The 16584-nt window shown below is 47.0% G+C and overlaps 1 protein-coding gene across 1 annotated transcript in view; it reads right to left on the bottom strand.

The window, feature by feature from the left end:
- Positions 1 to 16584, bottom strand: part of C4H1orf115 (chromosome 4 C1orf115 homolog) — a 64711-nt gene that overhangs the window by 22552 nt on the left and 25575 nt on the right. The window contains exon 2 of the mRNA XM_068279684.1: positions 4918 to 5270. Coding sequence (XP_068135785.1) covers positions 4918 to 5229 — 312 coding nt within the window. The 5' untranslated portion in view covers positions 5230 to 5270. The remainder of the gene's footprint in view (positions 1 to 4917; positions 5271 to 16584) is intronic.

A 16584-nucleotide genomic window follows, 5' to 3' on the forward strand; every position in this document is an offset into this window, starting at 1 on the left:
CCGTGGTACTCCTGGCAGTTTCCTGTCTGTGAACCTTGCTGCATTGTGGGAAATAGCTGCTTACAGCTGTTTCCAACTGCCAAAAAAGCAAGCAGCAGCTACATCACCTGCCAACAGTAAAAATGTCACCATGTAATAAATGTCAGAATGTAAATCAGGGATTTAAAAGATTTTACAATGGGCAAACACTGACTAAATCATTTATACATAATTATTGTAAAAATGAGGCACTTTTTTATTGAATTATTTTCACTGGAGTTCCTCTTTAAAGCTGGAGTGGCCCATTTAACTAAAAATTGCCTGGTTTTTTAGGGGGGGTTAACACTGCGGTTCTCAAGTGGTTAAAGGCATTTCACTGCCTATTAACAGTCCGTGGAAAAGAGGCCTAAGAAAAGGTTTTGGCAATTTTCCACCCTCCTACGTGACCAAAACAATGCACTGCTCCAATCCTCTCCACCCGTCAGATGCCAATCACCTGGGCTGAGCCATCACCTCCTGTGAAAGGGTAATCTGCAGGTCAGGTGGATACAATATGAACACAGTACACACCAGGTCCAGGAGCTCTGTGGCAGGGCTGGGAGGAGGCGCTTCTTGGTTGAGTAGCTATTGTTTACACACACAAGAGAAGTTACATCACAAATATAGTTACAGATTACCCAGCAAGCTCATGGTGAACCAGAACTCCTAGGACCAAAAAGCTATGCAAAACAAACGTTTGCCGTCTTGAAGCAGAAGGTATTTGCAATGATTCAGATTGGAGTGAGCATATGATGTATCCCACGATACCTCACTGCTGAATATGCAAATCATCCTTCCCTCTGTACATTTTACAGGGACAACAAATGATTTGCATAGCAGTGTTGCATTGTGGGAGACATATGCTCTCTCCAATCTGAATAATCACAAATGCCTTCTGTTTTAAGAAGGTAAACTTTTGTTTTGCATCACAAATACAGAATGGCAAACAAGCCTGTAGGGGAGGCGGAGTGTTGTATTTCCTGTATAGGGAACCTGAAGTTAGAGAGAAATGGAAGCAGACACATTTTAAACAATACAGATTGCATGGCTGTCCTGCTGATCCTCTGCCTCTGAACGTAGCCATACATCTAGCAAACTGGCTGTACGATCGACCATTCGATTTGATCCTTTTATCGAATAGAGAGAGAGTCAAGTGTGTTCCAGTATTCCTGATCCATGAAAAGTGTTCGATATGTCGAATCAACCAACTTTGGTTGATTGAGCAGGATGAAAGATATTGTTCGATTGCACAGGAATTGGCTACTGTGTTCACATATTATTCTATTGACGTTGAATCGATTTTTGCATTCAGAGCCTGGAGGCACATTGTCAGATTGCTTAGTGGAGGTGAAATTCATAGGATCTCAGCTTGTAGTGTGTGGGCCACTGGTCGATAAACTTTTCATCAGCCACGCTGAAGTTGATCGCTCAATAAAGTCAATCACTTAGTCGACTGAAGTGAAATCACCATATGTATGGCTACCTTAAAGGGGTTCTGTGGGGGGGGGGGGGGTTGAAAATGAAAACACACTTATCTGAGGCTTATACCGGCCCCCTGCAGCTGTCAAGTCCTGCGCCATCCACCTCCGATCCTCGGTTCCCCGCCGCCGGTCTGATATTTGTCTAACAAAACGAATAGTGCCCCCTCCCACGCATGTCATCAGCTTACTGCGCAGGTGCAGTACGGAGTTTTCTTGTATTGCGCCTGTGCAGTAAGCTCCTAATGACGCGTGCGGGAGCGAGCACACGCGCACCAACAGTCTTATTACATTTGTAATTAGACTGGGACCGGCGGCGGGGAACCGAGGATCGTAGGAGGACGGCGCGGGACATGACAGCTGCAGGGGGGGGCCGTTAGAAGCCCCAGGTAAGTGTCGGTTTTTATTTTCAAACCTCTCTCCCTCCACAGAACCCCTCTAAAGGAAGTCTGAAGCGAAATTAAAAAAAAAAAAAAAAAAAAAAAAAAAAAAAAAAAACACAACACATATACTCACCCATACAGGGGAAAGGCCCTGTGTCCTGTAGATCCTTCCCTTTCCTCCTATGGTCCCTGCATTCCAGCGCTGGCTCCCCCATTAAGTCTCTGACCAATGGGTTGGAGACTGCTCTCTGCGGGAAGCTTCGAAAGTTTTCAGGAGCCCGAGTGCTCCAGAAGACGTTCCACTCCATACTGCGCATGCGCAAGCACGAATTCTCGCGCAGAACGGAGCCGATATCTCCAGGGGAGGGATTTGAACAGGGGTTGTGAGCCTGGAGGCTGCCATATTTATTTTCTTTGAAGCAATACCATTTGCCTGGCTATCGGGCTGAGCCTCTGCCTCTAATGCTGGGGATACACAGGTCGTTTCTGGCTCTCGATTCTGCGCCCGATTGTTTTTGGCGCTCGATTCCCACTCTATTATCTTATCTACCGCTTGATACCCCCTTCGAGTCGCTTATCTTCCGCTCATTTTCCTTAACTTTTTCAATTCACCTAATTGACAAATCGAGCGGCAAAACGATCGAATGGTGATTAGACGTCAGAAATTATATAGCTAAAAGTATTCCCAGCATAATAGTTTTAGCCATACGCCCCATACACACACTCAACATGATAAGACGTCAATCCAACGGTTTGATTGACGGCTTATCAGTCTTATCAGTTCTTTGAAGAATAGCAAGCAACTTTTTTTTTTTGGTTATTCAACTTGTTTCACAACAAAAGTTGCTTGATAATTGTGCTGCATAAAAGACCCCTGTTGAGCGTGTATATGGGACTTATAGACCCTGAACAATCAGGCAGCAGATCAGGCGTTTCTGACATCATTGTCAGATCGGACAAGATTATCTGCAAGCTTGTTTCTGGTGTCATTCTCGCACTACTGCAGCCAAAGAGATCAGCAGGGCTGCCAGGCAACTAGTATTGTTTAAATGGAAATAAATATGGCAGCCTCCATGTCTTTCACGTCAGGAATTGGAAGGAGTCAGGGCTGGAACCCACTAGAGCGATTTTTTGAGCGTTTATGGAGTGTGAGAAATCGCTAGCGATTTCCCTAAACGCTCTGCCAATGTAAATGGATGGTGCAAATTCCACAGAAGCAATTGCGATTAGCAAAATCGTAAACGCAGGACATGCAGCATTTTTTTAGCGTTTGCGCTTCAATGTGACGTATATAATCACTGGCGTAATCGTTCATCAAAACGTGCATGGAGCGATTTTGCTAGCGTTTTGAAGTTAATGTAACAAAAATTAAAATTAACAGAAAGGACCAATCAGACTTTAATCCGCTAATCGCTACACACCACCGGCAAATTGATACACTTTTTAAAATCGCTCCCTATAACGCTCCTGGAATCGCTTACAAACTGCTCATACAAAACGCTAGCGATTGCGATTAGCGATAGCATTTTGTAGTGGCCTGGGGCCTGAGGGCTGAACCAGAACAGAGCTGATCAGATTCAGGAGTGACTGATTGATTAATCAGTTACTTGGAAATTCCACTCCAAAATGTCCTCAAATATTGACAGCTGGACAAGTCTTTGCACAATTCAGGCTGGGAACACACTTGAAGTCAATGGCCTGTTTGAGAATCGCACGTTGTATGCATTCCTTTGCATTTTTGGCTCACATATTTTTTCAGCGATTTTAAAAAACGCACGGCATTCTATTTCTATCCAATTCTTAATTAAATACGTTGCGGTGTAACCCCCAAAAATTAGGAAAGCTCATGGAAAATCGCAAGCAGGAAAGGCATGTCCAGACCTTACTCTCACTGTCGACGGCCAGAAGAGGCACCCTGTGGTAGAACAGTGGAGGCGCTGTGTGAGGATCTGAAGAACCTCTGGACCATCTGACCGCTTCCAACTACTGAGGGAACCATAAGCTACAGGAGAGTGGAGTTATTTGCAGGGTTGTGGAGGCGGAGTCAAAGCAATTTCTGGGTACCTGGAGTCGGAGGTTTCATATACTGAGGAGTCGGAAGATTTTTGTACCGACTCCAAAACCTTGTTATTTATTCCTCTTTCCTCAAAATTGGGTACTGATAGCAGCCCTGGACACTGCCCAATCCCTCTCCCATACATCAGGTGCAGATAGCAGCCCTGGACACTGCCCAATGCCTCCCTCCCCCACCTCCTCTCCCATACATCAGGTGCAGATAGCAGCCCTGGATATGGCCCCAGCCATCTCTCCCATGCATCAGGTGCAGATAGCAGCCCTGGACACTGCCCAATGCCTCCCTCCCCCACCTCCTCTCCCATACATCAGGTGCAGATAGCAGCCCTGGATATGGCCCCAGCCATCTCTCCCATGCATCAGGTGCAGATAGCAGCCCTGGACACTGCCTAATGCCTCCCTCCCCCACCTCCTCTCCCATACATCAGGTGCAGATAGCAGCCCTGGACACAAACCACCCCCCCCCCCCCCACTCCCACCTCGAGTACATTTGAAATCGGTGCCGGGAGAATTGGGCGCAGGATACAGCGGTATATGGCTGATCCTGCTTCTGCACAAGTCCAGGCCGATTTAATTACTATTCCCCCTCCAGGTCGCCATGGATAGTGGGGGAATGATATAATTCGGCTTCCAGCGATTGCTGGAGGCCGAATTATTATGTTTTTAAGCAACCTCGGCTCCGTCTTCTGACGGAGCCGACGTTACTCACTGAGCGCTTCAATAGGAATGATTCCTATTGAAGTCTATGGAGGCGCCGGCTGCGCCCAAATCTGAAAAGCACTGCTCCGTCTCCCACCTCTGCCAAACATCAGGTACAGATAGCAGCGATAGATAGAAAGAACTTTGTACAGCTTCACGGAATATGTTGGTGTTTTATAAATCAATAATAAATATATCTCTTACACACACACTCTCTACATCAAATACAAATAGCAGCCCTGGACACAGCCCTGTCCCCCTCTCACCTTAGCATATTTCTTCACTTTCTGCTTCCTCCTGTATTTCTTGTCCTTCTTGCTCTCAGCCTCCTCCGCCACCCCCTCCTCCAGGGGATCATACTTGTCGGGGAGAGGTGACAGGTGCACTTTCTTACTGCTCCTCTTCTTTTTCTTCTTCTTGCTCTTCTTGTCCTCTGCTGACTGCCCTGGGGTCTCTGGCTGGCTGCTGCTCACCTCCACCATCTCCTCCTCCTCCTGCAGCAGAATGTGCTCCTTCTTTGGCTTCAGCTTCCTCCACTTGCTCCTCTTCTTGCCTTTGCTCTTGGGGCCCCCGGCCATGATGACAGCCAGTCAGCCTCCCTGCTACCAGCTGACTTGCCCTGAACAGGTAAACTAAAAATCAGCAGCCAGAAACTTCAGCTTGGACTTTGTATTATTGCTGCACAGGAATGTCAGTGCTCTCCACCCCCACCCAGCGGCGACTGCCTGGAACTGCAATGCTTGTTATTTCCTACAGTACTATTCCTATGGGACAGCCCTGGCAATCCTCCCAGTCTAGTCTGGGGCAGTTCTGTTCTTTCACACAGTGGGGATCCTCCGGTACATTGTTCCATTAGGCATGGTTTATTTGTTTAGCTGGGCGCAGGATATCCCCTCCCAAACAGGGGATTGTATTCCTACACATGTTTTCATGGTTTATCTCTGCCAAATCACAGGAGTGTATGCACAATGTGAAATAGGAAGGGGGGAGGAGGGGGACATCCCAGTACCTAAAAATAAAAACTTATTACAGAATAAGGGCATTTTCAATGACGCATTTTCAACCACTTTCAAAATGCGTCACCACACATGTATCGATTTTTACTGGCAGATTGGATTGCAGTGATTGAGGCAGCAAAGACAGTAGGCATTGCGTGAAAGGTAGCGTTTTGCTGCATATGTGTTTGTGCGTTTTGAGTGCGTTTGCATTTCGTGCATGTGATTGCGTCATTATAATGCATTTGCATTTTGCACATAAAAATCACATGCGGTTTTTTGTGCATTTTGTATACGTTTTTTATATGCGTTTTATACTAATCTTTGGTGCGCTCCATCCCATTCAAATACATTAGCCAACCGTAAGCGTTTTAAAAAGCGCTCTTGGTGTACACCAGCCCTGACTAGGGATGGTTAATGAGATGCAAATAATTTTGAGTTGATGCAGAATTATGCAAACGTAGTATGCAAATATATGCAGCTTGAAAATGGACCAATCTAATTTGACCTCAGCAGGATTTGATTGGTTCATTTTTAAGCTGCATATATTTGCATATAAAATATGCATAATACTGCATCAACTAGGAATTATTTGCATCTCATTGACCATCCATATGTATGATGCAATGAGTCATAATGTCAATTGATTTGCAGCAAAAATTGATCAAAATGACATACAGTAAATTTTGTGGGGTATCGAACATTGCAACACTGCAGTATGATAGATTCTCAATGGATTTCATAGTGAAAACGATTAAATATCTGTGTGCAGACTAGTGTATGGGCGGTTTTGATACTTCTCTTCAGGGATCTAGTCCTGGGAAAAAAGTGAGTGGACTCACTTGGAGAATTCCTGCGCAGCGCACAGCGCGCCAAAAATGGGCGTGGTCAAGCACACCGTGGGTGTGGTCATGGGTGGGGCCAAATATACATGACCTTAGCAGTGATGTAAAAGGTTTGCCGAGGAAGTTTGAGCTCTGCCGTAGTGTATCCCCCAAAAATAGATGTAATCTCACAGCATTTCACCAAAAAGACACATAATCTGGTAGAAGTTCCTCCAAAATACAGATAATATGGAAGTGGTTCCCCCAAAATAGACAATGTGGCAGCAGCAGTTCCACCAACATACACATAATTTGGAAGCAGTTCCCCAAAATACGCGAAACCTGGCAGCGTATCACCCAAAATACACGTAAGTTACGTGACGTAACACCCAAAGGACATATAATCTGGCAGCAGGGCCGGGCCGAGGCCTAGGCTGGAGAGGCTCCAGCCTCAGGGCGCAGTGTAAGAGGGGGCGCAGAATTCATTCAGCTGTCATTCTTAATTGTGTTTGAAGCAAAAATAAATAAAAAAAGGGGATACATGGCAGTGACTGCAAGCCAGATAACTAGATATTAAGGTGTTGGGGAAATTGTGGGCCCTGTGGCGCCTCTTAGTCTAATAGCAATCAGTGTGTGATGGCTGGGGTGGCAGGGATGGAGGGGCGCACTTTGGGGTCTCAGCCTTGGGTGCTGGAGGACCTTGTCCCAGCTCTGTCTGGCAGTAGTGGTCCCCCAAACATACACAATCTGGCAGCAGTTCCCCAAAATACATGTAATCTGGCAGCAGCCGTTCCCCTAACATACACATAATCTGGCAGCTGTTCCCCAAAATACATAACAGCGGTTCCACAAAAATGCAGATAATCTGACAGCAGTTCCCCCAAAATAGGTACCCCCAGGTAGCCAGGTCTATAGGTGTCCCCAGTATAAGTAGCCATGAGTATAGTAGTCCCCAATATATGTAGCAAGAGGTATAGTTGCCTAGTATATGTAGCCAGGGGTATATGTGCCCAGTATATGTAGCCAGTGGGATATGTCCCCAGTATATGTAGTCAGGGGTATACGTGCCCAGTATATGTAGGCAGGGGTATATGTGCCCAGTATATGTAGGTAGGGGTATATGTGCCCAGTATATGTAGCCAGGGGTATATATGCCCAGTATATGTAGGCAGGGGTATATGTCCCCAGTATATGTAGGCAGGTGTATATGTCCCCAGTATATGTAGGCAGGGGTATATGTCCCCAGTATATGTAGGCAGGTGTATATGTCCCCAGTATATGTAGGCAGGGGTATATGTCCCCAGTATATGTAGGCAGGTGTATATGTCCCCAGTATATGTAGGCAGGGGTATATGTCCCCAGTATATGTAGGCAGGGGTATATGTCCCCAGTATATGTAGGCAGGTGTATATGTCCCCAGTATATGTAGGCAGTGGTATATGTCCCCAGTATATGTAGGCAGGGGTATATGTCCCCAGTATATGTAGCCAGGTGTATATGTCCCCAGTATATGTAGGCAGGGGTATATGTCCCCAGTATTTGTAAGCAGGTGTATATGTCCCCAGTATATGTAGGCAGGTGTATATGTCCCCAGTATATGTAGGCAGGTGTATATGTCCCCAGTATATGTAGCCAGAGGTATATGTCCCCAGTATATGTAGGCAGGGGTATATGTCCCCAGTATATGTAGCCAGTGGGATATGTCCCCAGTATATGTAGCCAGAGGTATATGTCCCCCGTATATGTAGGCAGGTGTATATGTCCCCAGTATATGTAGGCAGGGGTATATGTGCCCAGGTTACCCAGGTGTGCCCCCACCCGGAGGGAGCAGAGCAGGGAAGGCGAGCTATGGGGACAGTGGGGATGGGCGGACATCTCCCCCCCCCCATCCCTCACCTTTGTGCTCCCCTTCCTGCCTCTCCCCTCGAGCGTTGTTAAGTGTCGGGTTGGCGGCGAAAGTGGGCGGAGACTTACCTCGTTCCAGCCGCAAGGGACGCTCCGCTCTGTGTGTAGCTAGTCTGGTCTTCTAGCCGCACACAGAGCGGAGCGTCCCTTGCGGCTGGAAGAAGGCGGAAAGTCTCCGCCCACTTTCGCCGCCGAGCCCGACACTTAACAGCGCTGGAGGGGAGAGGCAGGAAGGGGAGCACAAAGCTGAGGGATGGGGGGGGGGAGATGTCAAAACATCCCCACTGTCCCCATAGCTCGCCTTCTCTGCTCTGCTCCCTCCACACAAGCCAGGGTGAACGGCGTTCACTCTGAAGAAAAAGTGGGTGAACGCCGTTCACCCGCGTCCACGCAGGACTCGACCCCTACTTCTCTTGTCAGATTCAGATCAGAGAGGGATTGATCAGTTTGCCACATTCGGTGGCACACTAAGGCCTGGAACTCACTAGAGCGCTTTTTTGCGCATTCAGGCTTCGTTTCCACTGTTGCGGTGCGGAATCGCCTGGATTCCACCGCGGACAAAATCGCATGCGGATGCGTTTCCGCATGCGGATTTCCCTGCGATTTCGCATGCGATTTCGCATGGCAAGGAGCCAGGCAAATTTAACCATGTCACTGCCTGTGCAAAGTTCCATTGCATTTCATGCGAAATCGCGGGGAAATCCGCATGACAAAGCCGCATGCGATTTCCCTATTAAAAGCATTGCGGGCGATTCGCCCGCATTCCTGCCGCACGCGAAATCTGACGGCTCTGCCGTGCAGATTTCCCCTGCACGCCAAAACGCACCCGCACGACGCACAAGTGGAAACTATCCCATCCACTTGTATTGACTATGCGAATCCGCATGCGGTGCCTGCATGCGGATTCGCTATAGTGGAAACGAGCCCTTAGGGTTCGCATTAAATTGCTAGCGATTTCCCTAATCTCTCTGCCAGTGTAAATAAATGTAACAAACTCCACAGTAGCGATTGCGGTGAGCAAAATTGCAGTCGCAAGACACGTAGCATTATGGGAGCGTTTGGGCTCCACTATAAGGTATATAAGCGCTGGCAAATTGCTCATGAATCTCTACACATAGCGATTTGTGTGCGATTTTAAATTACTGCAAACTGTTAAAAGGAAGAATCAGAATTTAAAATCGCTAATCACAAATTGCTGGCAAAAAGCTTACACTGTGTAAAATCGCCGGAAAACGCTCATGAAATCGCTTACAAAATGCTAATTAAAAACGCTAGCGATTTGCGATTTGTAGTGGCCTAAACGTGTATGGCTACCTTCATTGTATGCCGAGTGATATGTAATGATGTGAGGTAAAATGATCTAACTTTAGGGCCCCATTCACACTAGAACATTTTGCCGTGATTTCGGCAAAACGCTCAAACGCTAGCGCTGTTTTTTTTTTAAAAAAGCGCTAGTGTAATAAAACCCTATGGGCCCGTTCTTACTTGGACAATTTGCGCTAATTGCCGCAAATCACCCAAAATCGCGAAACACAAACGTGTCGCCTGCTCAAATGTAAATAAAAGCTGCCCCCCCCCCATACACACACAATAATGCCACTTGCACATCGTCTTATCTGTTGGCATCAAAAAACGCCTTGCTGGTTGAATAAAAGCAACTAAGTCAAAATTTGCCAGGAGTAGGAATATTTATGGGCAGCACTGTAAGGGGTTAATTCACTAAACTGCTAACTCATCGCACGGCTGCTCTAACGTTTTGCGCGCGCTGTAATGTGTGCAACAGTTTCTGCGCGCAAACGTGAATTTTCACACGCAAAATACTGTTTGTGCGTGGAAACCGTTACACGCGTTATAACGCACGCAAAACGCTAGCGCGGCCTTGCTGTGAGTTTGCACGGCTTAGTGAATCAACCCCTATGTGTTAATTTGTTTCATGTCTCATTGTAATCTCTGCTTATGTCTGTGTTGTGTCCTCAGGTCTACAATGCTCCAAAGCCAAAATGGAGCCAGCTATCTGGGAGAAGATTGCAGGACTGGGGTTAGTATTATCTAGCAAGCCCCTACATACAATTACATTGGGCACCTGTCCGTTTGTCCAGATGACATACTGGTTAATGAATTTGTAACTCTCACAAAAGAACACTCCTCACACTTTTGTAAATTCGTTAAGCAAAACTTATTAGAGACTAGTTGTACTTGAACAGACGTACTTGAGGTACTTGAACTAATGGTGAAACCACACTGCAGCCGCCGATCAGCGTTAGGCGGTAAGAGTGCTGAGTGGCATGCCTGACACTGTGTTGGGCATACTGCTTTCTGCAAATATTCTTGCCCAACACTGTCGGGCATATCGCTCAGGAGGTTAATTGCATATGGGCCTTACTTTGGCTTTGGGAACATATGTTCCCATTCACCAATCTGTACACTACTGCACGCCGCCATGGGCATGCGTGTGCCGCTTGTAAACAGGAGGGGACAAGTATCTATGTCCAGAGCCGTCTCTGTCATTAGGCAACTATAAATTTTGGCCTAGAGCGCCGTGGGTGGAAGTGGGCACTCTTTTGCGCGCTGTGTGTGTGTTTATTTTTTTATTATTTCACTATCAGGTCGGCGCCGGCTGTGACAGGCAGCTCAGCCTGTGCCTGGTACCACCTACTGGTCCGCCCCTTCCTTTCCCTTCAGAGCGAACAGCCAGCTGTGACAGGCAGCTCAGCCTGTGCATGGTGCCGCCTACTGGTCCGCCCCCTTCCTCTCCCTTCAGAGCGAGCAGCCGGCTATGACAGGCAGCTCAGCCTGTGCCTGGTGCCGCCTACTGGTCCGCCCCCTCTCCCTCTCTGTGCAGAGCGAGTGGCCGCAAGCTAGTTTGTCTATACGTGCGGCGCCGCCCCTAACTCCGCCCTCCGCCTGTCACACGTGCTTGAAGGCACCGTGTGACGCACCAGGGACCAGTGCCACCACTGGCTGGCTACAGGAGTCTTCTGCAGGTGAGTAAATGTTGCCCACATTAGCATAATTTTCTGGTGACCTCTGGCCACATTATGATCATTTCCTGGGGAACGCTGGCCACATTACGATCATTTTCTGGGGAACGCTGGCCGCATTACGATTATTTTCTGGTGAACGCTGGCCGCATTACGATTATTTTCTGGTGAACGCTGGCCACATTACGATCATTTCCTGGGGAACGCTGGCCGCATTACGATTATTTTCTGGTGAATGCTGGCCACATTACGATTATTTTCTGGTGAACGCTGGCCACATTACGATTATTTTCTGGTGAACGCTGGCCACATTACGATTATTTTCTGGTGAACGCTGGCCACATTACGATTATTTTCTGGGGAACGCTGGCCACATTACGATTATTTCCTGGTGAACGCTGGCCACATTACGATTATTTTCTGGGGAACGCTGGCCACATTACGATTATTTCCTGGTGAACGCTGGCCGCATTACGATTATTTCCTGGTGAACGCTGGCCACATTACGATTATTTCCTGGGGAATGCTGGCCACATTACGATTATTTCCTGAGGAACGCTGGCCGCATTACGATTATTTTATGGTGAATCATTGCTGCATTATAATTATTTTATGGTGAATCATTGCTCCGTTATGGTTATTTTCTGGTGAAAGATTGCCGCATTACGATTATTTTATGGTGAATCATTGCTGCATTATAATTATTTTATGGTGAATCATTGCTCCGTTATGGTTATTTTCTGGTGAAAGATTGCCGCATTACGATTATTTTCTGGTGAACGCTGGCCGCATTACGATTATTTCCTGGGGAATGCTGGCCACATTACGATTATTTCCTGGGGAATGCTGGCCACATTACGATTATTTCCTGGGGAACGCTGGCCGCATTACGATTATTTTATGGTGAATCATTGCTGCATTATAATTATTTTATGGTGAATCATTGCTCCGTTATGGTTATTTTCTGGTGAAAGATTGCCGCATTACGATTATTTTAAGTGAATCATTGCTGCCTTATGAATATTTTCTGTTGCCGCATTACTTTTATCTTATGGTGAAACTTTGCTGCGTTACGATTATTTTCATCAGGGGGGCACCACACGGGGGGGGGGGGGGGGGGAATTGCGCCACAGGCTTTCTCGCCTGGAGTGACAAAATGGCTAGAGATGCCCCTGTCTATGTCCCTGTGAGCTGAACTGCAGTTTGTAGGGTCGTAAATACTCGTCCCATGGGAGGGCAAGTGCTTAAAGGGTAACCAAGTTTAAAAAAAAAAAAATTGAATACCTCAGTAATAGAAAGCTGCTGGATGGTCCAGAGCCTCCATCTTTCTCAAATTCGCTCATCCACCTCTGGAACCCTCTGGAGTTACATGACAAGCCATGTTCTCGTGACTCTGCTGCCTTCCATATAAGAGCATAGCCACAATTAGGCCTGAACAATTTTAGGAAAAGATTGAATTGCACGGTTTCTGTCAGAATTTTCTATTTCAATTCCATTCTCTATTTTCAATGGATCAGCACACTGATGGGGAGTATGAGTTCCCCCAGTATAGTTTAGCCAGCTATAGGTGCAGATACAGCTGGTATGGCTTATCCTGCTGCTGCACAAGTCCCGGTGACGTTAATTACTATTTCCCCTCCAGGTCCACGTGGATGGTGGGTAATGATGTAATTTGGCTTCCAGCTATTGGTGACAGCCGAATTACAGTGTTCTAAAAGTAACTTCAGCTCCGTCTTCTGATGGCGCCGAAGTTACACTCTGTGCGCCGCTACAGCCGTAATTCCTATTACGGTCTATGGTGGCGCCAGCTGTGCCTAAGTCTCCTGTGCTGGATTGCCAGTGTTCGTCCATATCCCCCCTCTAGTGTATATAGGAAGATCCCGTTTACTGTAAATAGCCAGATTTCCAACCATCTTGCCGCTGGTACCTGATCCCCTCCTCCAGTAAGTTGCGATCCCATTCAGGCTCACCGCATTGAATTGATGCGCAGTGAGCCGCGGTGAAGAGGCAAGATCGTCTTTCTGCGATCATTATTTTTCGGTTTTCAACTGAAAATCGTTCCCCTAGCCACAATGCACAGGTGCAGGGAAGGCCGGCTCAGAGTCACTTGTGCATAGCTTTCTCCTCTGCGCACAAGCAGTTTTGTGCTACTGGGTATACATGCTACTGCATTCATACATGGATGGGGGAGGGTCAGCTGTGAAGAGGAAGGTCCTAGGGAACAGAGGTGAGGTGGAAAGGATTGGAGTATCTGAGGTAAGTATCATTATTTATTTATTTTTATTTTCATCACAGGTTTGCTTTAAAGAGAACTTGTAGTGAGAGGTATAGAGAGGCAGACCTATTTCATTCCTTTTAAACAAGACCAGTTGCCTGGCTGTCCAAGTGACTCACCTGATCTGCTGCATGCTTGTTCAGGGTCCATGCTCTGAACCGATTCATTTGATTCAATACAAAAAGAACCAGCTCATTGATGAGCCGGTAACTGTACCTTAGAATGCGTCCTGTGCAGGTCGTATAGCGCCGGCTCCCACTGTCTCTCCCCACCTGCCTGCACCTGTCACCCTCACCTAGGCTGGCACTCGGTGCACCCATGGGTGCACCAGATGCCAGGCTAGGTGAGGGTGACAGGTGAGGAGGCGGGGAGGACAGCAGGAGCTGGCGCTATGCGTCGGCAGGACGCATTCTAACGTATAGTATAGGTAATTGCCATGGAAGATCTTCAATCATCTTAATTGAAGATCGCAAGATAGAGGATACTGTATACGTTGGATCATTACCGAGGATATTGCCGTGGGAATTTTTTTTTTAAAGGTACAGGTAAGTATTTCTGTTTAATTAAGATTATTAAAATACTTTTCTCGTGGCTGTGTTTTTATTTCATTTAACCCTTTGTGGAAATGGGTAAGGGGTACCCCTATACTCATTTCTCCTGGGAGAGGGATGGGCATCTGGGGTTCCCTTCTTAAAGGGGACTCCCAGATGCCACCATGAACCCCACCCCCCCAGGGAATCATCGCCCCTACCTCCTCCTGGGGAACCGGAGGTGGGGAAGAGCCCCTTGTCCACAGATTGGACAAGGGCTCTTGGGGGAGGGGCAGGCCTGGCCGCCCCGAGCCCCCCCATACCCCCCCCATACCATGTACCAGGCAGGCTGGTATAGCTCAGGGTGCGAAGCCCCAGTCGGCCGGGGCTCCGCATTCTGGCTATCCCAGCCTGCATGGGGGACAAGGGGTTAAAGAGGCTCAGGAGGGGGACTCCACGTCATTTTTTTTTTCAGATTTCCCACACTCAGAACATTCCCCAAAAATAAACATTTTTTTTTAAATATTGTTTCCCACTATCTTTTTAACATATCCTGCAAATTTGGTGTTGCTAATATGTAAGGGGCCTTTGCTATTAACTGCTGGGAAATATTTCTCACGATCTGTCATTGACCGGCGGCATTGAAATGTATCGATTTTTTTTCTTTGAACTTTTAAAATAGATTTTCTCAAAAAGTATAAGGTCTTTTTGAAAAAATTTCCCACTTGCTCCCACTTTTCTTCTTAACATAACCTGCAAATTTGGTGATTCTGGCATTTAAGGGGGCTTTGCAATTAACCTTTAAAGTCGGCGGGTTTTGGGTGACGGTAGCTGAATCCAAATTCGTGATCACGGCCGAATTCGAGAGGCACTATTCAGGAAAATTCGACTTCGAATTTGGGAGCAGGATCGCTCTTCGAATTCGACTTCGGCAACCATGAAAATCTACCGGATATTCGGATATATTCGAATTCGAGAGTCCTGATGAGCACCCCTGCTAATCCCTACTATAGTCATATATCCTATGTGTATGTATTGTGTAGTGTATGTGTCGTAGTCTAGGGCCAATTTTAGGGAGAAGCCAATTGACTTCTCTGTATGTTTTTGGGATGTGGGAGGAAACCAGAGTGCCCGGAAGAATCCCACGCAGAGAACATACAACTCTTTGCAGATATTGACCTAGCTGGGATTCGAACCGGGGACCGAGTGCCGCAAGGCGAGAGCGCTAACCACTACGCCACCGTGCTGCCCAATGTATGCGTTAATGTTCATGCACCAGCAGGAATGCATGCAAATGTATGCGTGGCGGCCCGAAACTAGCTGGCGGCGTGGGACTGGAGCAGCAGTGAGTGACTACGAGGGCACAGGATGGCTGCATGGGGCTGGTAGAAGCCCCAGGTAAGTGAAACTTTTTTTTTTTTTTTGCCTGACGATTCCTTGAAGTCAGTCGGATAAGCAATACCAGTTTTCTGGCTGTCCTGCTGATCCTCTGCCTCCAATGCTGAGAATACATGATGAGATTTTTTCAGCAGATTTACTTTCCGATCGATTTTCCGATCGTTTTTCTGATTGATTTCCATTCAAAATCAGATCGGACTTGTCAGAAATTATCTATTGAACCAGCTGCCAAAATATCTCATGGTTTATTCCCAGCATAATACCTTTTGCCATAGCCCCTGAACAAGCATGCAGCAGATCAGGTGTTTCTGACATTACTGTCAGATCTGACTGGATTAGTGACATGCTTGTTTCTGGTTTCAGACACTACTGCAGCCAAATAGATAAGCAGGGCTGCAAGGCAACTAGTATTGTTCTAAAAGGAAATAAATATGGCAGCCTCCCTATTCTTCTCACTTCATGTCTATTTTAAAAAGATGCAGTTGGAGCAAAGCTTTGAAGCAAATTGTAAACAATAGAGTTGGGCCGAACCTCCGATTTTCGGTTCGCGAACCCTGTTCGCGAACCTCCACGAAAGGTTCGGTTCGCGAAAAAGTTCGCGAACCGCAATAGACTTCAATGGGGAGGCGAACTTTCAAAGTTTTAAAAAATTCTATACACTGCAAAAATGATAGAAAACATGTTTCAAAAGCTCTAATGCCTGGAGTCACACCTAATTGAGTGAAATACACTTCACTGCTCGAGGACCCACCCTTCCTCCCTCCTCCAAGCAAGGTCCTTTATACCATTTGCCTACCTACACTAATTAGTTATGGAACAGCTGCTACACACTCTGCTAGGGAGTTTTTACTCTCCCTCCTCCCACCTCCCTCCTCCCTCCTCCCTCCTCCAAGCAAGGTCCTTTATACCATTTGCCTACCTACACTAATTAGTTATGGAACAGCTGCTACACACTCTGCTAGGGAGTTTTTACTCTCCCTCCTCCCACCTCCCTCCTCCCTCCTCCAAGCAAGGTCCTTTATACC

The sequence above is a fragment of the Hyperolius riggenbachi genome, chromosome 4, assembly GCF_040937935.1.
Source record: "Hyperolius riggenbachi isolate aHypRig1 chromosome 4, aHypRig1.pri, whole genome shotgun sequence".
NCBI lineage: Eukaryota > Metazoa > Chordata > Amphibia > Anura > Hyperoliidae > Hyperolius > Hyperolius riggenbachi.